Source organism: Hypomesus transpacificus, chromosome 22 (assembly GCF_021917145.1).
Source record: "Hypomesus transpacificus isolate Combined female chromosome 22, fHypTra1, whole genome shotgun sequence".
NCBI classification, from domain to species: Eukaryota; Metazoa; Chordata; class Actinopteri; order Osmeriformes; family Osmeridae; genus Hypomesus; species Hypomesus transpacificus.
In genome coordinates this window covers 1,978,963-2,004,676 of record NC_061081.1, presented here as the reverse complement: position 1 = coordinate 2,004,676, position 25,714 = coordinate 1,978,963, and the positions used below count along the sequence as shown (strand labels likewise).

At 50.1% G+C, this 25,714-nt stretch overlaps 2 protein-coding genes across 6 annotated transcripts; both read right to left on the bottom strand.

The window, feature by feature from the left end:
• Positions 1–47: 47 nt before the first annotated feature.
• Positions 48–2,839, bottom strand: si:ch211-202f5.3. Its single transcript, XM_047044809.1, has 2 exons — positions 2,356–2,839; positions 48–1,909 (listed from the first exon to the last, which is right to left on the bottom strand). The coding sequence occupies exon 2, from the start codon at positions 1,745–1,747 to the stop codon at positions 1,463–1,465; it is 285 nt and encodes a 94-aa protein (XP_046900765.1). The 5' UTR covers positions 1,748–1,909; positions 2,356–2,839; the 3' UTR covers positions 48–1,462.
• A 1,197-nt stretch (positions 2,840–4,036) lies between these two features.
• pisd (phosphatidylserine decarboxylase) lies at positions 4,037–25,653 on the bottom strand. 5 transcript variants are annotated; one of them, XM_047044773.1, is made up of 8 exons: positions 25,575–25,653; positions 24,830–24,900; positions 24,174–24,349; positions 10,260–10,496; positions 9,900–10,041; positions 9,138–9,287; positions 8,832–8,992; positions 4,037–6,354 (listed from the first exon to the last, which is right to left on the bottom strand). In XM_047044773.1, exons 1-8 carry the CDS (start codon positions 25,637–25,639, stop codon positions 6,130–6,132), a joined length of 1,227 nt encoding a protein of 408 aa, XP_046900729.1. In that variant the 5' UTR covers positions 25,640–25,653; the 3' UTR covers positions 4,037–6,129. The 5 variants fall into 5 exon arrangements, with proteins under 5 accessions (XP_046900729.1, XP_046900728.1, XP_046900730.1 ...); XM_047044772.1 differs by lacking the exons at positions 24,174–24,349; positions 24,830–24,900; positions 25,575–25,653 and adding exons at positions 13,465–13,630; positions 19,316–19,990; positions 20,988–21,777; XM_047044774.1 differs by lacking the exons at positions 24,174–24,349; positions 24,830–24,900; positions 25,575–25,653 and adding exons at positions 13,465–13,630; positions 19,519–19,990; positions 20,988–21,777.
• Between the last annotated feature and the right edge of the window lie 61 nt (positions 25,654–25,714).

Here is a 25,714-nt window from a genome sequence, read left to right as displayed (position 1 = left end):
AAAGCAGGCCTATTACAGTATCCCCACATTCAAACACTGACAGAAAATCACATTCTACGTATCGATTGCATTTTTATTTCATCAGCAGCTGCAGCTTCATCATAAAAACATTTGAAGTTGTGCATTTGGGGATAGACAAATATATATATATATATATATATATATATATCTTCTTGGAGCTAGGATGGGATAAACAGCACCTTGCTTGGAGTGTGATGGTGCTCGACAGTGAGAACAGACTGTCTGCCATGCAAGCAGTGCCTCAGTGCCTCCTCCTCCAGGAGCTGAGCAGGAGGTACCAGAGGAGAGACACGGGCCATACAGCCTTGTTCTACTGCAGGGATCAATATTGACCCAGGGCAAACCAGGAAAGATACATCAAACTCAGTAAGACATGGTCAGAACAACCGAGCACTGATTTAAGTCTATCTTCAGGCCTCTCGGTATCATGCTGTTTGTCCACAGTAAAGGGCTGTCTACCAAGCATGCACGTATACACACACACTCACACACTCTCAGAGAGGCCTCTGGTATTGTATGCCGACTCTGACAAAGGCATCATTGTGAGTCATCAGCAGGACCGGGTGAGGAGTGCAGAGTCGCGTTGAGTAGTTTGGAACAGTGATACAAAACAATGTCGAGTGTGTGTTTCTGTTCCAAGAAGGAAGAAAACAGAAACCAACACATTCAGTTTGACCTCCCTCCCCCGGTTCTGCTTGTTCTCTTTTTAGATCCAGAAGGTTAATAATGGGTTGGTTCAAGAATGACTCACTAATAGGCAACAACGTAGCTGTTCTCCAAGTCGGATATTTACTTCATTGGTTCTGAACTGTCTTCCACACATTTAAAACAGACAGGTGCTTCATATCTACCCCTATTTGGGTCAATGACAGCAGTCCTGACATCATACAATCTCTGACAGGGTAAAACACTTCCTCATAGCGAAAAGTGCTGAGGTATAAATAAACATTTTCATTTGCTGAATAAAGGACACGTTGACATGTCATGTTGACAGAGATAGCAGACAAAAATAGAGTCTTTGTGAAGTCAGAGGCTTTTGGAACGTCTTTGCGAGAGTGCCATGTTGCAGGCTTACATCCATTTGATCTTCTTCGGGTTTTCTCTATTATGGGATCAGAGAAACGTCCCATTGGCCACTGCCTCTGAGATAGCCTGTGTGGTACCCTGGCAACAGCATGCTGGACAGTCGTCCTTGCTCCGTCACCGTGTGGGGCTTCCCAGGAGAGGTTTATGGTGGCAGGGTTGCTCCGGATCCTGGTGGAATGACAAGGCTTCCTCCCTCCCTCCTTTCCTGGGTGAGGTCCCTCATCGGACATGATCTGATGGCACGACGACAGAAGTCGTCTTCAGGAGGGGAGAAAGGGAGGAAGGAAACGAGGGAAGGAGGAAGCAGTCCTGGTGTGTTTGGGACCGGGCCGTGGCGGGGAGGAGGGTTGACCATTCACTTCTTCCGTCTGCAGCGGTAGCAGCAGGCGGGACAGCGGCCCACCTCCTCTTCCTCGTCGTCCCTCACCGTGTACGACTTCCTGCCGTCGTACCCGGGCGGGCCCTGGGCCGACTCGCCGTTCGCCGCTGGGTCGGCTGCGTAGGGGTTTTGGGAGGCCTTGGCGTTGTATGTGGACTCCAGGGCCATGGGGTTAACGATGACCGTGCTGTCATCTGCGCTCTTCAGCTTGGCACGGGGGATGGTCACGTTGCCGTAAGGGTTGTCCAGGGATACATTCATGGCGCTGGAATTTCGGAGAAGGGTGTGGAACTCTGAACAGGAGAGGTCACAACCTGTCACTCCTGATTCTGATGTTGGGAGTTGTGAAACTCGGATGGTCCGCTGAGTCACTGTTCTGTTCCGGAACCCTCTTTGACCTGATCTCTCCTCCTCAAATAACCTCTGGGGGGGGGGGGAGATTAAAAAGCATTGAAGAATGACAGCATGACCACATGCACATTTCTTACTGTGAGAACGAAAGGCTTTCATTTTGTGCTGCTTTGGGACTGTATTGAAACCACTTCGAGAGAAAGGATTATAAATCATTCTGAAAGCAGTCTTAAAAAGTCACTCATCTCTTCACATATCCCTGTTTTTATCCCCTCTCTTCACTCACGATCTTATAAGCTCTGAGGCAAACTGAGGCTCGGCTCCCAACTACGATTGCTCTGTTTCCCTTACACAACAATAACATTACTTTCATACAATCCCCAAAAGTTGACATTCAAAAGCTTTTCTTTTCAGCCATGTCTTTTTAGAGTACAGTTGACTTCAGTTCCACTAAAGCCTTCTCACAAAGGCAGGCAGGGCTAGTCCCCCCCTGGAGAACACCAGCTCTGGCTACTCACTTTTCAGCGGGAACAATTCCTTAGTAGTCAGTTACTCCACGCTCTGCCATCTCGTCTGGTATCTCATCTCATCTGTCTCGTCCTCCGGTGGACGGGTAGCTGTGTCCGGAACCCTCCGGAAGTCTGGTAATCTGGTGTTCTGGTGCCTGGGAGAGATCCTTTCGGTGAAAAGCCTGGTGTGCAGGGATCCAGTCACACCTGTAGCCTGGTGCGTCGTTAGTGAAGTCTGAGGTAGCAGCTGGTCCTGCCCCTCAGGTGAACAGCGCTCCTCCTGTGTGTGCATGGAGGGCTGGGAGGCTTCTAACCACACCCCCTCAAACCAAGACGAAACCCAGAGAGGGTGTGGTTGCCTACCTGCGTGGCTGGCTCGTTGGCTGGCTGGTGACCTACCTGCTTGGCTGGCTTACTGAGTTATTAAGGTGTATGTGCCATGGCTACCAGTAATGCCTCCCAGTCCTGTCTGTTTAGGAAACCCCCTCACCCAGTGTCTGTGAAACTTCAAACACGACCCCCCCCCCCCCTCCCTGTGTGTTTGACCCTGGATTTGTCTGATGTTCATCCAGGTATCTGGGTGCAGCTAGGTGTGGTGTGATAGAGAGAGAGAGCACTTGAACGTTAACCACAATGCCTTGTTTTTACCTTGCTCCCCACAGCCAGACCTCTCCACCTATCCTAGTCCATGACTTCAGTGAACAAACATTGCTATCAGTGTGCCACCCTCCCCCTCCCTCCTCGCCCCTCCCTCAGAGGATGGGGAGGCTGGACTTCCTGTTTCACTGACTCCTCAGGGAACTATGTCTCCAATGCCTGAATCACAAAGGTGTGTTTCATGGGAAAAGTACATTCCCATGACCATGGAGTTACGTACTATAGCACACGACTAAAAAGAAAAAACAAGGTATAATTAGCTTAGTTAAATTAAACTTTCTTTTCTCTTGGGATTTTTGTAAGCACCCAAGCAACAGAAAACTGGCACATGTGGAAAAGTCAAACATATACAGGGTTCTGCAGCTAAGACCCCACAGGCTAGTGTGTAGACTTAAAAAGAACATTGCTTCTGTTCTGTCTAACTGATCCTTCACTGACCCATCTCTCTGAATGGAGGTCAGAGCAATACCCTGCCTCAACCAGCAGGGGGAGGCGGTAGGTTAAAATACAAGGTAAAGATACAAGGACACACATTGGTCCTGTCTGAATACTGTGGAAAATGCTACCTTCCAACCTGCTTTCCTCTCAACCCTTGAGAATCTCTGCCGTAGACAATCCACTCGCGCCTTTTCCTGCTAAGGATGCGAGGGAAGCATTTGAAGCGTATCAAAATATAGCGGGGCTTTGAAGAGGGGTCAGCCTCAGACCTGATACGGGTCAGCCTCAGACCTGATACGGGTCAGCCTCAGACCTGATACGGGTCAGCCTCAGACCTGGCCCTCCTCTGTTGAGACATGACTGTTCCAGGGTCAGTCCCAAAAGGGAACTGCTCCCTCATCCCAGAATGATGAGTAGAAGTCTGTTTGAACTGAAAATGACTGTGTCACTGCGTTCCCCTCCGCATGTACCATACAAGTCCTAGATATATCAGTGCAGGGGTTTAGGTTTCCGGAGCAGCTCTAATCCCATCATGTGTGAAGTACATCTTTTCTCTGCCCTGTGGACAGACACACGGACACCCACACACACCACGTTTGTTTTTTTAAGAATACGCAAAAATTTATTAATGACATGTTTCTTGCTTCTTTTTTTTCTTTCAAACTACTTTGAGATTAAAATCTATGCAGTGTAGAATGAGTCACATGATTCAAGTATATTACAATGGACATAGAAAAACAAGTGTGCAACAGGGCTGTTGCTAGGAGACATCCTCCTGGTGTTTGGTTTCTGTGGCAAAGTAGTCAGGGGCGTTTTGGTGTAACCAAAAGATAAATGACCCCCCTCGACCCCAAATCACCCTAACCCAGCCCACATTCTGTATTCACCGTTCGGCCAGAGGTCAAAGTTCAAAATTGTGAGTTCCTTTTTAGAATAGGTTAGAGCGTGAAGTGTCCTCCCCTAAGACGCTCCAGCAGTGAAGCTGAGCAGCAACACAACGAGAACGCAGTGAAGACAAGTCAACACCTTTAACAACCAAAAACAATCCATCAAAAAAAAAAGAAAAAAAGAAAGACAATTGAAAATACAATAACCCAAAAATAATTTTTGGCACTACTAGAAGAACAAAACATAAAAAGTAAAAAATAAACCGTCGTACAGAAGAAGATCGTAGCTGTGATAATCTGAGCCCTGGGTATTGGTGACCTGGGAAAGCTTCACAATAATCAGCTACTCCTCTTCCAGGCTGGAACACCATTGGCCCATCTGGTTTAAAGGGTTGATTCTAGATCAGAAGCCCCGCCCACTGGATGGAAGAATGGAGAGCTCCCTCCAGTGCCATGTTTCCCCCTAACTGCTGACTCCACTGTGTGGGCTGGCTGGCTGGCTGGCACGCCTGTATTTTAGTCATTGCCAAGGCAGTTGGGGGGGGGGGAGAGATCAGCTCTAAAGGTCAGGCAGGAATTGTGCAGGAGACAAATAGGGCAGGCTTTACTCTCAATGGTTTGGATGGGTAAACACACGTCATCATCGTCATTATTAGCATCATCAACATCATCATCAATCACCACAGAAACGGCTGCCCCTCACTCAAGAAGTCTTCCTCAACATCCTCCTCGTCCGCTAAAACAAAGGAACCTCCAGTCTATTTCAAGACTTTGCAGCAGCCGCTGCCCATGTGGGGCTGGGATACGGTGGATGGCAGGGCTGACTGACCCTGGCAGCTCTACGGAGGGTTAGTGCATGACAGGGTTAGTAGCACCTCAGGGTCAAGGTGGGCTAAGACGATGCATGGCTGAGAGGGCGGAGAGATCAGACAGAACATTCCCGGACAGTCCCTCTCATCTCATCTTCCTCCTCCACCTGCTGTCCCCCTCTGTCTAGGTGAGGGAGTCCTCAGTCAGAGATCCTTCAGGTTGGGTGGGGGGGGTAGTGGAGGGTGGGTGAGTAGGGGGGATGGGGGTGTGGGGGGTGGAGTAAAAGCCGACTTGGATGGGGAAAGTGCGTGACAGACTGAGGAGAGGAGGAAGGCATTTCAGAGTTGAGGGAGAGAATGTTGGGTATATAAAGTATCTGGTACATTCTTTCTTCATGGTGTATGTGTGTATGTGTGTGTGTGTGTGTGTGTGTGCGCGCGCGTCTGTCATCTCAAGTCGGAACATCTCCCCTGAGGAGGAGACCCCTGACGAAAAAGGCATTATGGGTAAATAACAAAATAACAAAAATAAAAAGCTATGTGTTAGTTTTCATGGTAAACCTAGTTGCTGTGAGTTTGAACTTCGTCAGTCTATGTACAGCGCGTCCTTTGCAGTTGAACGTACAACTGAAAGAATGTGATAGCGACTGAAACCCCCCTGCAGATGAACGGAGATGTCCAACAGACGTGGGGATGGTGCGCGCGAGCGCGTCTGCTCGGAGCGAGTCATCGGTGTGCGCGTGTGTCTATTGCGAGCGACTCAGGGTTGATGTGTGTGTGCAAATGAGTCAGTGGCGATGCGTGTGTGTGTGTGCGTGCGAGCGAGCATCACGACACGTCCTCTTCCTCTCCCTGCGGTACGAGGCGTGCCAGTCCGCATGGATTCGTCGCCCGTGCGCAAGTCCGCCTGCCGCGCTCCACAGCTCGCCGGACGCGCCGACAGTCAGTCCGTCCTCGCGGTAGACGACTCCCCCCACCCCCGTGAGGCCCGGTCACATGGAGCCCAGGGGCTCCCCGTAGCGGATCTTCTGGCCCGCCTTCAGGTTGAAGGCAAAGTCCCTGGGGGCCTCGAAGAGCAACACGATGGTGGAGCCCAGGTTGAACTCGCCCAGGTGCTCGCCCTTCCTCATGGCCACGCCCTCGCGGTTGTTGTTGGAGATGTAGCTGAAGTCGTTGTACGAGCCTTTGCTGTAGCGGGGGGCGTTGGTACGCAGCTCCTGCAAGGGGGGGGAGGGGGGGGGAGAGAGAAATTTGGGGGTCAGTGGGTTTTAATACTTTGATCCTTCAGGAGAGAGGTCTCCGTGAAAACCCACGACTGTAGCCTTAGCGGCAAGCAACCCATGATAGGGCGCAGACAGTATTATGGGATGGAGGGGGGGCAGTGTGAGGAGGGTTAGATGAGCGGCAGCGCTCGCCATTGAGGTCGCGTCCTGTCACGCCGACAACACACGGCTCGTTCTACTACATTCTTGAACACCACATAAGAGGTGGTGTGCGCATGTGCGAGCAGGTGATCCTCCTTCCCAGGGTTTGACTCTCTCACCTAGCAACCCACATGGTTATTTTAACCATGGCAACTGTAACACACTCGCTGATCACCTAACAACAAGGTCAACATCAAACCAGCAAACAAAAGTGGCAACAGCTGCAGCTATTCATGACAGGGAGACAATTGCCATGAGCAATTTCAAGGTTCCCACACCTTCTTAAACGTCCAAATTCAAGGACTTTTCAAGCTCTTTCCAAAGCCAGTTCTCTCAGATTCAAGGACCCAGCGCGGCATCGTTTGAGACACAGATCAAGGATAATTACTGTTACGGCACTGAGAATCTTTATAATGAGATCTAGCACGCTTTACTGGAGACCACAGACGATGAAAAGGCTCGAACGTTTGATCGCTTCTCACATCGTGCTGCAACAGTGCTGAGAGATGACGCCGTCTCTTGCCTTCTCCAACACAGCACACCACTTCCTATTTCTATTCTTGCACAAAATCAATTCAAGAACTTCTATTTATGTCTATTTTCCCAAAACGTTCAGGGCCTTGATTGTCTCCCCCTCAAAATCACTAACTTTCAAAGACATCAAGGACCCGTGGGAACCTTGGAACCACAAGCCGAGGACCAGGATGTGAAGCGGCCCTGTTAGGAAGCAGGCGGAGCCAGAGGGTCGGAGCAGCCCTCCACCAGCAAGGGGTGAGAGAAGGCAGGTTTCATCTTCAATCTTTACCGCCCTTGGGCCCCTAAATGAATTCTCCTCTCCTTCCCTTCCTTCCTTTATCCCAGAACTCACTCATCTGACATCAGATTCAATGACTACTGTCCGGTTGTCACTGATGATGTCACGGCCCTGGGAACAGCACGGTAAGATGGTCACCAGAGTCATGGATGCTTCTTCATCTCGGATGTCAGAGATCCCAGCGAAGGAGAACCAATTGGAGTGCACAGTCAAAAGCTGCACACACGCTGTAACCCAGGCAACGTATCGGAGCCTCAATGTCAAGCCCCCCTAGTGAAAGGGAAACATATTCTAAGCTAGTGTTTCTCACATGGGAGGAAGTGGGAAATGGAGAAATGTGAGAGCAAGTCATAAAATCATTTGTATGAATGTAATTTGTATTTCTGCAATAGGAATATGGGTGTAAGGGGGTACTTGGATTCAGAAAAAATAAGAGAAGGGTGCACTGAAGCCAAAAGAGTTGGAGAAACACTGTGCTTAGCCAATCACGTCACCTGAGGAAATGGCCTCGGACTGATCTGGTACAACAGGATTTAGATCTGGTACAACAGGATGTAGATCAGGTGGGAAGAGATTTAGACCACTTTCTCTCCTCCTCCGGGCTCTCTCTCTCTCTCTCCCCCTCTTTCTTAAATTAGCCTAAACCAGCGGTTCTTAAGCCTGTCCTCAGGAAACCCCTGTCCTGCATGTTTGAGATTCAAATAAATGGGTCGTTATCGAGCTCTGTAGGAGCCTGGTAACGAACATGCATTTGAATCAGGTGTGTTGGAACCAAGAAACATCTAAAACAACCAGGGGTTCCCTGAGGACAGGGTTAAGAACCACGGGCCTAAACATACTCTCTCCCTTCCGCCCGTCCCCCATCCCCCACACTCCCTCTCCGCCAATCAGATGGGAGTTAAGGAGCGTCTGGGCTCATCCCTCCTCTCACCTGTCTCCTCCCCCCTCGTCATGCGTCATGAGAGCAAAGAGCTTGGCCTTGGACCCTAAGCCAAACAGGTGATCTCTCCCTCCTCTAGATAACTCTGAAACAGGCTTATTACTTAGGCGTTATCCTACTAAAGTGACTATACATACCCCAACAGTGCCTATGTACAACAAGTATATATGTCAATGATGTGTCAAAGCTTAGTACTGATGGTATCTACTTATCCATGGCCTATCACCACGTAACTAGGATCCTAAAAAAACTCACCCTCACAAATCCTTCAGTGGACTGTAACCAGTGAGTGTGCGCGCGTGTGTGTGTGAGAGAGAGAGAGAGAGAGAGAGAGAGAGAGAGAGAGAGAGAGAGTGAGTGAGAATGAGAGAGAGAGTGAGAATGAGAGAGAGGGAGAGGGACAATGAGAGAGAGAGAGAGAGAGAGAGAGAGAGAGAGAGAATGAGAGAGAGAGAGAGAGAGAGAGAGAGAATGAGAGAGAGAGAGACAGCAGGGGACAGTGTGCGTGTTCCTCACCTTGTCAAAGTAGATGCGTATGGACCCTACATTGGTGGCTCCCACAGCGGTGAGAGAGAAGAAGCCATGGGTCCACTCCCCGCTCAGAACCACCCGCTCGTTGTGACAGAACAGCTCCTTGATCCAGCGCGCCACGCCCGGGTTCACGGACATCAGAGAGCCTGCAGAGGCAGGGGCGGTACATCCCCACGTTAGGGTTTGGGTAGAGAGACACACAAACACAAGTTTCATTTTTATAAATATATGCACGCGTGTTATCTTCATCGTGTGTAATGATCATGGAAGTGTGTGTGTGTGTGTACTGACCAGGGAAGTGGCGTCGGTGGGCCACGGTCCAGTCTGTGGGGGAGTGGAAGCAGTGATAGTCTCCAGGCGCCAGGTACACCACACAGTGGAAGAGCTCGTTCCCCTCCTTCGTCACCAGCAGGTCCTGGAACGAGCTGGCGTCGTCCTCATCTGGACACACACACACACACAGATCGATGCATTATTTGATTGATTGATAGATGTTGTCCCAGTAGACAGCTCATGCACCCTCACAGTGCATCACCGGACTATAAAATGTATCATTCTTCAATCGTTGTAGACGTATACATTAGGATGTGCGTATAATATAGAGGAGAGAGAGAGTATTAGATAGAGTAGAGAGAGTATTAGATAAAGGAGAGAAGAGAGAGTATTAGATAAAGGAGAGAGGAGAGAGTATTAGATAGAGGAGAGAGTATTAGATAGAGGAGAGAGGAGAGAGAGAGAGCATTAGATAGAGGAGAGTGTATTATATAGAGGAGAGAGGAGAGAGAGAGTATTAGATAGAGAAGAGAGTATTATATAGAGGAGAGAGGAGAGAGAGAGTATTAGATAGAGAAGAGAGTATTATATAGAGGAGAGAGGAGAGAGAGAGTATTAGATAGAGGAGAGAGTATTATATAGAGGAGAGAGGAGAGAGAGAGTATTAGATAGAGGAGAGAGTATTATATAGAGGAGAGAGGAGAGAGAGAGTATTAGATAGAGGAGAGAGTATTAGATAGAGGAGAAAGAAAGAGTATTAGACAGAGGAGAGATACTGACTTCTGGTGGCGTCTACGAGACTCTCCGCCCAGGTGTGTGGGCCCAGGAAGGTCTCCAGAGAGTAGGTCACCCCCTTCACCTGCTCCACCTCGCAGTTACGCACCCGCCCAAAGTGCAGGATCTTGCCATCTGCCGGGCTGATCTGTGGTTGAAAACAAACGCGCCTGGGGGTAAATGCACACGGTCCGACCCCATCTCTCTGACACGAAAACGCCTGAATCGCGTTTTGAATCAAACCATCATCCCCGGTATGCGAAAGAAATGAAGAGCACCCAAGCAAACATCTCCCACTTCTCCAGAGACCCCCCCCCCCTCCCCATCCCCGTCCCCCCGGCCCGGTCCCCTCCACCCCGCTCTCACCACGCAGTGCGAGTCGCAGACGGGCCGGGCCTGGGGCTTGAGCTTGCGCCTGAAGAACTCTCCCAGGTTGCGGTAGTGGTGCAGGTCCTCCACGGCCGCCTCCTGCATGTTGACGCCGAACGTCCAGATGTAGAGGCTGTACACCGGCTTCCTCAGCCAGGTGGGCAGCTCCACCTGGTTCAGGCGGCCCCAGGCGCGCGACAGCAGCCGCGTGGGGATGGTCTTGTACAGCCCCACCTGCAGGCGGGGAGGGGGAGGACAGAACGGGTCAGCGCACGGCAGGGGACGGCACTGGCCACAGCGGCCGTCCGCCAAAGAGATACGACGTCATGGAGAACAGGGACAGACGGAGGAATGGGGTTTCGTGGATCTGCTCCGTGCGGATTCTCCACGAAAAATCGGGGGTCATTGAACCGGTCTGCAAGGGGAGGGAGAGAAAGGCTGGAAGGCTGGTTAATTATATTGGAAACAGACGGATCAATGTGGGTTGAATCCGCTTTGGACTGGTAGAGGAGGAGGAGAGAAAGACAGAGGCAGATATGAGGGTGCAGGTGGAGAGGAAGAGGGAAGGGGGGTGAGAGAGGGAGAGAGAGAGAAAGCTGCGCTCTCAAGCCTTGCACACGCGTAGAGGAGGGCCGGGGCTTTCGTAGCACATCAAAGTCAAAGAGTCAAACTGTCTCCGTTTCAGTTCTAATGAAATCCCCTACTTCCTGCTACGACCTGCCGGGAGGGTCGGCTAATGGAAGTCAATGATTGACGGCTACAGCAGTCATTCAAACTACCGCTAGAGATCTCGTCAGCAAACGGCTTCAGTCTCTGGAAGCTTCTCCAGGTAGCGCCCGCGTTTTACCGGAGCGCACCCCCCCACACCTGAGGGTCAACGCTAAACGCTGAGCGCTGGACGCCCACCCCTCCCGGCCTGGTCACAGCAGGACGGCTCCTGCCCCCCCCCCGCTCTGACCGAGCCCAGGTGACACCCACAGATCACAGCGCCACCACGCGCTGGCGAAGACCGAGACGGATCGCTCGCCCAGATCACTCACCCAGATCACTGGCCATTGAAGTAGCCGCATGGCAAACGTCGCAGCGGAGAGAAGCTCATTGGACGCCCGGTCGGGACCTACGGTCCCTCTGAACAGACATGAGGTGGAGCCTCTCTGGAGGCGTCCTTACTCTGGGTCCAGCTGGCCCCCGCCCCCCTCCCAGACACCACTTCCCTCCCCGCTGGACGGAGGCTCGGCGCCGCCAACGATCAACACAGCCGGCGAAGCTCAGAAGACGAAAAGTCAGACGTGTGTGTGTGTGTGTGTGTGTGTGTGTGTGTGTGTGTGTGAGCGTGTGTGTGTGTGTGTGTGTGTGTGTGTGTGTGTGTGAGCGTGTGCTGCTGCTGCTACTGACGACGATGACGAAGATGGCCTGTGCCAGCACCTGTAACCAGCCGGCTTAGTTGACTGGGACTGCGTTTCTAACCCCCCGGAGCTCCAGATGGTGTGCACTTGATTCGTGGCGCGGCTCACTGCTGTGAATGGCCTCTGCTTAAGTGGATTAGGCAGCTCCCCCTCGGCAGCTGGCAGAGCGCGGGGAGGGGAGGAAACGATGACTCGATAGCTTTTAGCTCCTTCGCTTTTAGTCCTGCAGGAGGAGCGTCGCTAGCTAGCTGGCCCACAGGCCTCTCGGTCACCGTGCCCTGTTTAATCGGCACTGGTTAATAGCTGGTGCTGCGGCCATGCCAGTCAGCAGTTCCGATTTATCGCCGTAATAGTGCGCTTCAGCGGAGGCCACAGCTTTGGGCCTGACGGGAGGAGGAGAGGGGGGGAGGGGCTCTGACCCACGGGGGGCCTGCAGGGGGGGCGGGGCCCTACTGAGGGAGGACGCAGAACGAAAGACGTGATCAAACGCAGAGCTGCCCGACTGTAACTGATATGACCTCTGAGATGCGTGATCGACCAATGCCACAGAAGTTTGGAGAGTAGAGATGGGGGGGGGATGGAGAGGAGAGCAGAGAGGAGAGCAGAGAGGAGAGGAGAGCAGAGAGGAGCAAAAGAGAAAAAAAGAGGAGAGCCCAGCAGAGCTGAAGGTGGAGGGCTCAGTATTATCAATCTGCGTAGAAGTTGGGATTAGAAATCATCAAGCTGATCAGAGCTCAGCCGGTCAGCAATCTGTCAACAAACAAAGCAGGGGGGGGGAGGGAGGGAGGGAGGGAGGGAGGGAGGGAAGGAGGGAGGGAGGGAGGGAGGGAGGGAGGGAGGGAGGGAGGGAGGGAGGGAGGGAGGGAGGGAGGGAGGGAGGGAAGGAAGGAAGGAAGGAGGGAAGAAAACTCTGGGGGGGGGAAAGTGGGGCTCCATCTTCAGCAGAACATTAGAGCAGAGCTGCCGGATGTGGGGGGGACGGGGGGGGGGGGGACGAGGTGGACAAGGAGAGGGGAGAGGAGGGGCAGGCTGCAGCAGGGTCCATGCATAGATTGATTACACATCAGGACATGAGAACAAACGTTTGTTTAATTAAGGTTCGAGGTCTAAAGACAGTGGAGGTGGGGAGGGAGGAGGAGGAGGGGGGCCTGTGGACTGAGGTGCCCTCAGTCCCCTCAACCCCACCAGGACACAAGGCATTCCTCTGTGCTCTCGTCTGTGTGTGTGTTTGTGTGTGTGTCCAACACAAAGGGCCTTTGATGGCCGGTGGACACCAGAGCACAGTGTGCCCGTATGTGACCAGCCATCTGGGGCTCCGCAGCGGGGCTGCCCACTGGAGCGCGCACACACACACACACACACACACACACACAATACAACACTGCAGGGACAGGAAGTGTGAACCAGGCGAGGTTAGATAAACACCTGACACAATAAGCAGCAGAACCCTACGGGAGTTGGTACCTCTGGATGCTGAGATCAAAACCCTCCCAGAGATGCAGAGAAACATCCAACACACAGAAACATCCAACACAAAGACACACACAGGCATCCATCCACACACGCACACAAACAGAAAACACACAACGATCTGTATACACACATAGCCACAAACATAAATACATATATACATATACCCCCCCCCCCACACACACACACACAGATACTGTGCTAATATATAAACACTCTCTCTCTCACACACACACACACACACACACACACACACACACACAGATACTGTGCCTATATAAACACACTCTCACACACACTCTCACACACACACACAGGGTACTTACTCGGGAGGTGGGTCTCCAGCCCACCTTGGCCAGGGGTTTGAGAGCGCTGAGGGGCAGGACATAGTAGAGGAAGGAGAGCGGCCAGGAGCGCAGCCGCAGGGCGGGCCGGGACATGCAGCTCAGCTGACCCAAGCGCCGCCGCAAGGCCAACTGGGGGAACTGTAACCTGCGCACCGAAGGACAGCGCGTTGGCACAGGAACGACACACGCGCTCACACACAGGCCGACGCACAAGGTGTGGGCGCGTGGTGGGCGCGTGCACACAGACGCAAACAAATGCACGACACAGTAACGAGGACTACTCTGAAATGCTATTCTTTCGGAAATTCTCACCGACACACACGCACACAAATAAAAATGACCAACTTTGCACATTCTTATACCCACGCACACAAGGCAACACAATAGCAGTACACAAAGACAAGAATAGGGCCCATCTATGATGGTACAGCACTGCGTTATGTCACCTCACATACAGTACCTCCACACACTCCGTCTGTTCCCTAAAAGCAGTCACACACACACACACAAACACACACAAACCACCACCCACAGTCTATTCCCCAATGGGAGTGCCAAACGCACACACACGGTAGTACATCTCAACCGACTGTCTAAAAGCATCGTTATTTTCCTCAAAACTCCTCCTCCATGAATATTTCATGTTGTATCCAGAAGCTTCTCAGGTTCCATCTGCTCCCCGGTGGTCAGGCAGGCAGGAGATGCACAGGAGCACTGCAGGCTCTCAGTATCCACAACCCCCTGCACTGCCCTCTCCCTCGTCTAGCACTGCAGGCTTGGGTCAGCCACGTTCAAGTGGGCCAGACACGGTCTTTCTGCAGGGAATCTGTGTGTTATGGTGCAGACAAGTGTGTGTGTGTGTGTGTGTGTGTGTGAGATAGAGGATGGCATGAGGAATTATAGGAGAACCACAGAGACTAATCCACAGCGGTTTCTTTGATGAATTCTAAGATTCATTTTTAACTGCAGTTTGATCACTGGTTTTCAGTTCTTATTGTGCTTGTAATTTGTGTGCCATGCTCCGTGTGCAGGTGTTATGCATTTTTTTAATGTTCTTTGCCGTTTCACTTCAAACTCTTTGCACCCTTGTATCGTTTATGTGTCTGTTTTGTGTGGGCGTGTATGTGTTGGTCACCTTTACGTAGCCTTGGTTACAAGTTAACATGACTAATATTCTTGGACTCATGTTCAAGAACACTGCACGCTGACTGCCTGACTCACGGCGGTCAACAGAAGGCATCTCTGGCCAAGAAAGAAGCCAGGGACCAGGCCAGGCTCGGATACTCAGGGCCCCCCCTCAGGGCCCCCCCTCAGGGCCCCCCCTCAGGGCCCCCCCTCAGGGCCTCAGGGAGGACACAAGGCTTCCTGGATCCACCATGGACCTCAAACATCCAGAAGATGTCCCTCATGTCAAAGGAAGCCCATCAAATTGTGAACATCATCAGTGGATGGAAGCTGCATCGAGGAGCACGCACGTCCTGCCTGCCAACACGCGATCAGCTACATGGTCCAGAGGGCTCTCAAAGGTACGGCTGTGCAACTCAGCACAAAAAACGCACTGACACGCCATGTTAACCCAGCACACATCTGTTCCAGGATGGCTGACTGCGTTGTAGAAGGCCGAAGGCTGTAATTCACCACGGTTCTTGCAGGCTGTTTTGCCAGGCTATTTTACTGCGTGGTTGGCCAGGCCTGAGTGCTTGTGCTGCTCCGTACAATAGCAGGAAGTAGGGCAGCATTGATGCCGTGGTGGAGGGAGGGAGGGCTCTGCAGCAGTCTGGAGGAAGTCTACTGGCTTTGTGTCATGGAGGCTGCCGGAGTGGACAAGACTGAGACTGGCATAGACTGGACTGGTAAATGGGACTGAAGCTGACATTGACTGGATTGGTCTATGGACTGGACACAGAGTGAACTGGACTAGCACTGGCATAGACTAGACTGGATTGTAGCTACAGGAGGGAGGGCAGCGGCCTGTTAAAGCTAGATTAGCTTTAATGGGTCAGAGAGGGATGTAGGTCATGTTTGGCTGTGGAAGTGATGAGGCGGCTCCTTCCTCCTCTCCAGCCCAGACCGGACCTCTGGCTCGGGGCTATCTATAGGGCTAAGACCTGTCCTGTCCAATCAGGTTAAGAGGCAGGTTTGGGCATTATACTCTCACACCTTGGACACCGACACCCTCTCCCCCACACACACAGACACACACACAGTCACTTACACACACCTTCAGCAAACACAAATACACAGCTGTAACACTAACATATACCCCTTCCGCAAAGACACAGACCTAATACAAACACACGCACACCTTTGCAAGTGACAGACAGTTTGCTGGACATCAACAAACGGTAACATTGCTATGTGAAGTAGTACTGCAAGTGTGTTCATATGTTTGATGTTTAGAACAGGACACAATGCTACACTGCAGTGTTCCACAAAACAGGCAATTGGTAACGCTATGTATCATATCAAACATAACAAGTTGGGCTTACAGTGGATCAGGGTCAACAGTGTGTGTGACCATATCCTGAGTGATTTGTTTTGCCTCGCTAGACGGCAGGATCAGAATCAGGGTTTTTTGCCATGCAAGTTAACACAAACACAGAATTCACTGTGGCAGGAAGGTACATACAACGAACATATACAGATCAACAACAACAAAAATCAAAGTAGAAAAAGCTGAATGTATAAATACAATTTAGATGTCTAATACTAAAAAGCTAAACATGTCCAAAAGAGCTAAACAATGAAGATATTAAATAGATATAAAATATAGAATATGAAATGTTACAAGATGAAATCGGGAATCCATGTCCCAGTCTGCAAAAAAACACTCAATGTAAATGTGGGAGAGCTTCACAAAGAGTGAGAGTATCTAGCTGGGGCCAGGTCATTGTCACTGAAGCAGCTTGATGACAGCCATTCACAGGAGCAACAAGGGCATATTGTACACACACACACTTTCTACCATGTGTCGTGACCAGGCAGTGAGTCTGTTGAATATAAATCTACTGGCTTCAACAACAGCCCATTTATAGTGACTGATGTGAAGTGTTAAATAATGTAATAGCTAAGCACTCTTGCGCGGTTAAGGTAGCTTGACAACAGATCACATGACCACAACTCTTCCTGGCCATCATCTGACTGTCATTTACCAACCCTATAAGGAGACACTGCTATGAGACACCTGCGAGGATGACAACATCAACATTCTCAATCAGCCTTGATTCTATGGATGAATGGATGGATGACGAGCTACATGAAACAGCAACTTGACGTGCACACAAGCACGCTCCTGGACTAGCTTTGACATCGTGAAGGCTTTTACCACTAACTTAACTGACCGTTGAAGACAAACCTCAAGTGCAGACATTAATGCATTTAGGAAACTGGAGAACGCCGTAGCCAGCACCCAGGCCGGCCCCCATGGCCGGTAGGAGGGTCCGGCTGTGCCCTAGTGGCCAGCAGCCAGGCTGGCCCCCATGGGCGGTAGGAGGGTCCGGCTGTGCCCTAGTGGCCAGCAGCCAGGCTGGCCCCCATGGGCGGTAGGAGGGTCCAGTTGTGCCCTAGTGGCCAGCAGCCAGGCCGGCACCCATGGGCGGTAGGAGGGTTCGGCCGTGCCCTAGTGGCCAGCAACCAGGCCGGCCCCCATGGGCGGTAGGAGGGTCCGGCTGGCGGTCCGGCTGTGCCCTAGTTTAGCGTGCAGCGTTTAACTAAGCCACTCGCTCCTGCTCTAAACAGGACACAGGACAGCTCCTTACCACCAGGTGCAGTAAGAGTGATCCAACATGCATACAGTACGTCACTACCCAGAGAAATCATGATCATGGAATAACTACTCGTAGTACTACATTATACTACGAGTCATTAGGACACTTGCCTTCAGGGGATAGCTCAATTCAAAAGAAAGTGGAGTTTACATGCGACTACTAACCTATATAGAAAACGAGTTAGCGCCAGCTAATGGGAGTTTAGCCAGAAAACACTACTAAGTTTACAAAGACGACGCATGCAGAACACCAAAGGCTACATTCTGAGCATGACAAAGGTTTCAAGCTCATTTCAGCTCATGGGTTTATAGAGTTTCTGCGTTTACAGGGTATCGGGTCTAGGCCTACTGGGGTTTACTGCAAAGTGACAACAAAGTCTCAAGGCAGAAATGTGTACCGGTATTTATATCACACGTAATACACATACAGTATTTTTGCACACTGTGCAATAGCCTTAAACACAAATAAAAACTTTTACAAAGTAAAGCATAAATGCTTTAAGAAATTATGAAATGAAAAGACAAAAGAAAAATGTTCTCAACGTTGTTTTTTTACTGCCGCACAAATACAGACAATACTTGACAAATTCAAATATCTAAGACAACGTTCATGTAAAACTATTGGGTGCCTAAGACTTCTGCACAGTCCTGAGCATGTTTGTGCACTTCCTTAAAGAAGGTCCTTTGCTCACTATCTCCCTCGTCTTCTCTTCACCAAACAGTAACACGCTCACACAGCACCCCCCTTCCTTCCTCAATGCAGACACATATTGGCCAATCACTGCCTGCATAGCATTCTCTCTTGGCCCACTCTCTTGCTTTCACACTCACTCACGCACACACTCTCCATCTCTCTTTCGTTCTGTGCCTCTCACGCTCTCTGTCTGTTATTCTGTCTGTTACTCTCTCTCTCTTAATATCTCTCTCTCTCTCTCTCTCTCTCTCTCAATATCTCTCTTTCTCTTTCAATATCTCTCTCAATATCTCTTTTTGGAAGATCTCTTTTCATTCATCCTGCCACTAGCACCTTACCCCCTTTCTCTATTTGTCAACTTCATCAGACAGTATATAGTTCATTGGTTTAAAAAAAAACTCGCCGTTCAGAGCTAACAGTGAGGGGCCGGAGCACCAGTGGACTACAGGACCGGCTAGCCAGTGTTCCAGTCAAACTGAAAATAGCTAGGTATTGTTCCAGGAAGACTACCTATCCAGTGTTCCAGTAAGACTACAGGACTGGCAACTAGTGTACCATTAAGACTATAGGAATAGCAAGTTATTGTTCCAGTAGGAGTAGCTAGTCAGTGTTCTAGTATGACTATTGCACTACTTAGCCAAAGGAGCTACAATGAGGCTAGCTGCCATTGGTCTGGTTGAGAGCTACCGGAGTTGTTCAGTAGGTCTAACTGCGTAGGCCTATTTCTGCGTAGGCTGGGCCGGTCCAAAGGTTGGAATGCCCACCCCCCCAACCTCACTACCCGACTGCCTGTTTGCTTGCCAGAAGCTTAGGGGCTTTACACTGCAATTAGGCCAAACACAGGCTTTGTGCTGCTCGCTAGAAGTGAGGGAGAAATGGAGAAAGAGAGAGATGGAGAGAGAGAGAGATGGAGAAAGAGAGAGATGGAGAGAGAGAGAAATGGAGAGAGAGAGAGAGAGAAAGGAGAGAGAGAGAAGAAAAGAGGGAGGGAGAGAGCTGTGCACACAATATTCTTTGCTGCCGCTCCGCTACTGTCCCCCTGCTCAACTAGCACACACAACAACAAAACACACACGCGCACACACACACACATTACACAAACTGGTACAGCACGATTCTCACGAGAGGACATTCTAATCCCCTCTATATCTCCATCCACCCTTTCTCTCCCTCGCTCGCTCGGCCTCTCACCCAGATGTAAACAATGGCTGTTTGCCATGTACACGGAACCGTTGGCAGCCCAGCCACACACACACACACACACACACACACACACACACACACACACTGGGGAAGGCACTGTGGTCGCCCTCCCCTTCTCTCACACTCGGGGTGGTGATGAGGATGATGATGAGAAAGACGAACGGTACCTGAATCTGTTTCGGTGGCTGAGAGCAGAGGCTCCGCCAGCCCCGGGGCCACCTCCTCCTCCTCCTCCTCCTCCTCCTGCGCTGCCTCCCTGCAGCTCCCCTGCTCCTGCTGAGCTCTGAGGCCGGAGCCTGCGCGCATCAACCCTAACTCTGTGGAGATTGTAGCAAGACGGAGGGCTGTGCAAAGATCTGCAGCATCTCACCATTTCCCTGAGTTCCACGCCGCCCTCTGCACGCTCCTGCTCTGACACATGATCACCGGAGAGGACAAACACTCCGCGCGCTGCTGGGGCTCCTGTCTTTCTCTCTCTCTCTCTCTCTCTCTCTTTCTGCTGTGCTGCGTGTGAGTGGGAGCGAGTGCGTAGCTGCTGCTGCTGCTTCTCTCTTCGCTGGACTGCTCTCTCTCTCTCTCTCTCTCTCGCTCGTGCGCTCGCTCGCTCCCTCCCTCCGCCGTTCTCGAGCCCTGCCCCCTCCGACGGGACGGATGTGACGCAGCACGGTTTCTAATCCTCTCGCTCCTCCTCCTCCTCCGCCTGCTCCTCTTCTCTGTCGCTCTCACGGTCTGTGGGGCCCCGAGGGATGTGGGGGTCTTTTGTCCCAGGGTGGTGGGGTGGTGGCGGGGGGAGGTGTGACAGAAAATGGGGTGACTCTGGTGAACACCACCGATCTGGCAGGCTGGTCAGAGACGACCAGGGGGGAGAGGGGGAGAGGGGGGGGCATGGAACGAGGAGAGAAACATAATCCTGTCAGCTCTGCTGAGTGCCAGCTGTAGCCCTATAGCAGAGGACCACTGTGCACTGCGCACATTCACCATGTGCACACTCTTCACTACGCACACACAAACACCATGCTGAACGCTATCATTATAGCTGAACATTATCATCATCGTATTGGTCTCTTTGGATGAAAGCATGTGCTGAATAAATGTAGTGTAATGTGTAATGTAAGCGAGTTCAACTGACGATGAGCTTGAACTTAGGTTTAAACTTAGGTTTACTTAAACACTGCATTATAACAGAAGACAGCAGAGTGGGGGGGTGAACCCCTCTCCCCAGCAGAACTCTACTCCTGCTCTCAACCCCCACCCAGCTCAGGAACACTGTGGGGGGTAAGAGAGGCCTGAGACGGACAGATGGACCCTCTACTCGTCCAACCAGACGACTCATTATGTCTAATAACGGTTTTAAAACAGTTCCTTAAGTCTGGATATAAACTGTGGACTATGGGAATAAAACACCAAATAAAATTAAAAAGGAGATGGAAGTCTATATTCTAGATCCTTTTTAGGGCTGTTCTTGAACGGAAATGTATATTGTCAAAATGTATGTTTCTACTAAATGACGTTGCTGTATTGTAAGACAAAATATTTCACTGTGACTTCATATGTGAGCTTGTAGTCAGAACAGAATATTCTGGATACACTCTGTTATCCAAACTATAGTCTAACAAGAAACAGGAAATAACTTCCTAAATTGCTGATGCTTCCATGCCACCAAACATCTGAAGGCTAAAAGTTAACGGAACAACAAATTGTAAGAAAGAGTCTACGGAAACCAACTAAATTCAGCCCGAATTAGACAACTTTTGAATGAAGAATTATTAGTAGCTAGCTAAATGTAACAAATCAGAACTTCTCTAAATGAATTTACGATGAAAAAAAACGCCCTTTTACCTCATCAAGCCTGGTGAGTGGAGTCTGAAATGTTGGTTTATTTCTCTTTTGTCAATGAGAGGTGAGGGCTGATGTTCCTGTTCCTGTCTCTGAGCTAACAGATGCTTCCTGCTCACAGGCCATTTAAACCCAGTGGGCGGGCAGACTATCACATGTCTGAGGCACAAAGATGTCTGGGTAAAACGTTATCACGCTGCGCCAAACAGTCCAAAAGTAACTCTTGGTGGGACCATTTTCGAAAGTCAATGGACTTGGTTCAAAGAGTGATCTCACAGGAGGATTGTCCACTCTGGCCCTCCCTCTCTCCTCGACTACACTGCTGCTGAACACTTACTGAACCAGGTCTTCAACCTCGGCTTGATGAGGTCATCCCTCACAGGCAGACAAACCCTTTCTCTCAGCACAATATTGACGTATTCCCCCCAAAAAACATCCAGTACCACTGAAGTAGTGTGAATCTACAACAAGAACGCAGCAAATGTGAAGAGGCTAAGGCCGTGCAAGATATGTCTGTTGAAACTGGGAATCATTTAATGAATTTCAAGTACTCAACTTAAGATATCTTATAGTAAATAGCCCAATGTAAACTGTATTTGCAACCACAAATATGCCAGACCTGAACTTCAGCCAGAACAATAAGGCTGGTTCTTCTAGGAATACATCCACTGATTTGTGCTGTCTGCATGTGAATGTGTTTATACATCCGAGAGAGGGTGCGGCTCTCTCCTGTCACAGTGACCAGTGAGGTCGACTCTTTTGGTGTCCCCGAGGGTTCATTACCATTCTAGACTCTTCTCTGACCCGATTCAACCCTCCCCCCCCTCCCCGTCCCCCGCACAGAAACAGCAGGGTTGAAGTGTGGTCACAGTGTGTATTTGTTTTAGCGTGTGGTCGTATAGACAGTGTGTGCTTGACAGAAAGATCGAGAAGTAGTGCATGCACGAGTGTGTGGCGACAATATCCCAATGACAATGGGCCAGAGAGTGACTCGGAAAATGTGATAAAGGGCATGTTTACTAATGATGATGACATTCTGTTTAGTCATGGGGTTTGAGGACCCGGCTGGAGTGAGGCAGGCTCCACGTTGTACGTTTATCTTCACAAACCAACAAGCTGATAAAGCTAACACAGGGAAATTCCCCAATTCTAACCTGCAACGCTGGTATTCCCACACAATGCGGAACCTCCCCACATCGATGTTCCATTGAAGCCAGGGCATATTGAGAGGCAGCGCACTGCGGCCCCCACAGCCGCACAACAACAAAAAAGAGTTGCACAAAAGACAGGAATGTTTCACTGTACTGCCAACTCAATACTGGCCCCATTGTCCAGGGTCGACATTCAAGGCTACAGATGGTCCCATTGCATAAGAACAAGGCTACTTCTGAGTGAGTTAAATACACGTCAAAGTATTTGTTGGAAAACAGTTCAGAACACACTTTCCGAATGCAAAACACAGCCCTGATACAGAAACACTATTTTCTCACCAGTCAAAACACTGTCAACAAGAGTGAAAGAGTGTAGACCGGAATGTCAAGTGATCGCCAGAGCGTACAGGAGTATTTTTACTGTAGAATCCTCTCAGGATGTTCCAGTGACCGGTCACATGACCAGTCACATGACGACTCCAACACTCGTCTACAGGGTACATGGCACCATATTTAACCTTCAGAAGATGATAACAGGATATGTTCAGATACAACGGACGGACACACCAAAACAAGATGGCGGTTCTCTGGGGGGCGTGAAGACCCCAGATGACCTCTGTGATAGATCCAACTCCAGTTGTTTTACAGACAAATCACTCCAGGTACATGCTACACCTACAATAACCACACTGCTTTTATCAAGGCCTAAGTTTTCTAAGGTCATAGTGCATATGGCCCGTGTTGCAGTATAATAGCAACAGTCAATAAACTAAGGCACACCATTAAATACAGCGGACAGTACTATCCCCCACAGATTCTGTTAGTTAGTCTATTACATTGCGACCCCATGATCAGTATGATGTAGAATAGACGTATGACCCTTGAGGGTTTAGGTTGAGTACAGTTCAATGGGCGTATGTGAACGCCCCTGTGACATTGTTTGTAAAAAGGGGCAAATACAAATCTGATTTGTATTGTTAGGTTATACCACCACATTCTTTTTCAGGAGGTTCATCTTTGATATCTAAGACTTTTATAAATGTGACGTCTTAAAAAAAAAAACAGCCAAAACATCAACTGTGTTAAATAGTAAACCAACAGAAAATTGAGAGATGTTATTGTTTTTCTAAATAGTGGAGGTCACACTGGCTTTGTTGGCAACATCACACGAAAATAACAAGCCCCTCGCCAACCTTAGTCAGTGTCATTCACCGGGGTCACCAGTCCAACTGCATACACAACGATCACCTCACCCCACGCAGCAGAAAGGTTCTCTCCCCCTGCCCCCTTATCCAAAACACAAACTGGCCTACACACACACACACACACCTCCTGGTGTAGTCAGGTCTATATTTGTCCAGCCAGACTCTCCAGCTGTTTGGTCACACTAGACTACATGCAGAACTAATTACATGGCCCAGAGTGATTAATGAGTCTGGCTCCTGACCAGCATTTCCTCCGTGAACACACACACACACACACACACACACACACACACACTACAGCTGACAGGACTCCACCAAAGATATACCCAGCTGTGCAGATCTCTGTCAGTCTCAATCTTAATCACTGCTGTCCCCTGCTGGAGCCAGATGGAGCGGCCTTGTGGAGGCTGAGAACGTTGGCATAGATGTCATACAAGGAGACAGACAGACAGACAGACAGACACATACTTGACAGACAGACATACAGACACACACACATACTGGACAGACAGACCACCAAAAACATCTCAGCATCCAGAGATATCAAACAGCTTTTGGGCTTCAACCTTTTTCAAAGAGGAATACACGTGTTCCACGACCAGCTGGAGAGCCAGTAGCAGGCAGGTGGACCTGCGGTGAGCAGTACCCTCCCATCCTGCCCCTTAAAAGAACCCAAAGCGTCACAGGGAAGAAATCACAACAGATGGACAAGCTGACCATCACGTGGCCGGGCTAGCCAACGCCCTTGCGTGCCCGTTCCAGTGAGAACACGGCGAGCAGCCTTCCACACGCGGTACACTTCGGAGGCCTCCTGGACAATCCCTCCTCCCTACCTGGGCTTCGTTGGCGACACGCGGCTCCACCTCGATGCCCAGCTTCTCTAACTCGCGGTCCCGGTAGCGGCCGTACTGGTCGTAGCCCACGTAGCCCCCGCCCGTGGCCAAGATGAGCGGGAGGGGCCTCAGACGCGCCTGCAGCCCCAGGGAGACGGGGCTGAAGCGCCGTCGCCCTGCCCAGACAGACACAGCGTCGTCATGACCACACAGACACTTGGAGAAGCATGATTAGTCCACTGGTCTATTCCCACTAATGCCTCTGTGTTCCTGTCACGCACCAGCGCACACAGGACCACCGGTGGGTGTTTGTTAGAGTCAACTGAACTGCGGCCCCAAATATTCTGAGTTGTGTGAACCCATCAGTGATGTTTCTATGTACGAAAAAGTCAACCATGGTATTGTGGTTCCAACTTCAGTTGAACTAGGTGGGACTGCCCCCTTCTGATCACAGAGAGAAACTCTACAACCTTGTAAACAGTGCAGTCCTGCAGTGTATTCACGGAACTCAATGACGACATGTGTAGCAGTACTTATTTACAGTCTCTAGTCTGAATGAATCTGGACCTTGTCTCTGAGTTTAGCTGCCCTAGATCTACCTTGAGGAGCCACACTGAGGATTGGGCCCTAGAGAGATCTTTGTAACGGCAACTCACCGCTGAATAGAGAACGCCATGATCCCTGTTGACTCTGATGGATCGCCTGGGGTCTGAAGAATAGCAATCTACTGTAGTGACAAACAAACACAAATGCACATTCGCACAAGCACACAGCAGCGGAAGACAGACATAAATAGAACATGTCAAAGACTTGAGTTTAATGTGATCTAGATGTCAAATTAACATGGTGGTTTCATCGAGCTGTCACAGCTGCAAGACCTGGTGATCGAACGGATCTGCTGGTATTAACTTATCTACGCAAGCAGAATCAATCGCGAACACTGAACATTTTTCTGGTGAAAGTTTTGTCTTTCAGACCATCTCATTGGCGGTTAGGATTTGACATGTCAACTCTTCAGTCACGAGTGAACAGGAATGTTACAGATGCTACGGACCACTTCCTTGCCACTTGACAGTCATCACCATCAAGTCCTAGCTAACGAAATTTTACTTAACCTTCCACGAACATGTTAGTCTAGTTGCCGTTAGCAGCTATTCTGGGTGACATTAGCTCATACTGATTACCTCAAAGCCATGCCATTTTAATGAAGGGGAGACTAATGTAGCGTATGGTGCAGTACTTTATATAAAATGACAAGTAATACGGATGATAACTGACAGACTAACTACGCAGCTAACACCATGGATACTTTGGATATTTGATACTTTAAGAGACAGAACTGTTTGAATTTACTGTTGCAATGTATTCAATGTAATCGGTTTAGACACAGAAGCGAGTTACCTGCCAAATCTGCTCGCTGTTACTGGGAGCTGGTTATAACACACCTTTACTAAGGACGCTGCCATCTTGTGAATGTTTGTAAGGCTCGTATAGATAACCAATCAGAGCGTGTTGTGTGCAGGGAAGCTTCTTGTTTCGCG

Excerpts from the sequence above, each read along its gene's own strand:
- si:ch211-202f5.3 (XM_047044809.1), bottom strand. The coding sequence starts at position 1,747 with ATGAATGTATCCCTGGACAACCCTTACGGCAACGTGACCATCCCCCGT.
- pisd (XM_047044772.1), bottom strand. The coding sequence starts at position 19,521 with ATGGTGAGATGCTGCAGATCTTTGCACAGCCCTCCGTCTTGCTACAAT. Across the intron at positions 10,042-10,259 it reads TCTGCGACTCGCACTGCGTG|ATCAGCCCGGCAGATGGCAA; the intron begins GTGAGAGCGGGG and ends TTTCAACCACAG. Across the intron at positions 8,993-9,137 it reads CCACCGACGCCACTTCCCTG|GCTCTCTGATGTCCGTGAAC; the intron begins GTCAGTACACAC and ends CTGCCTCTGCAG.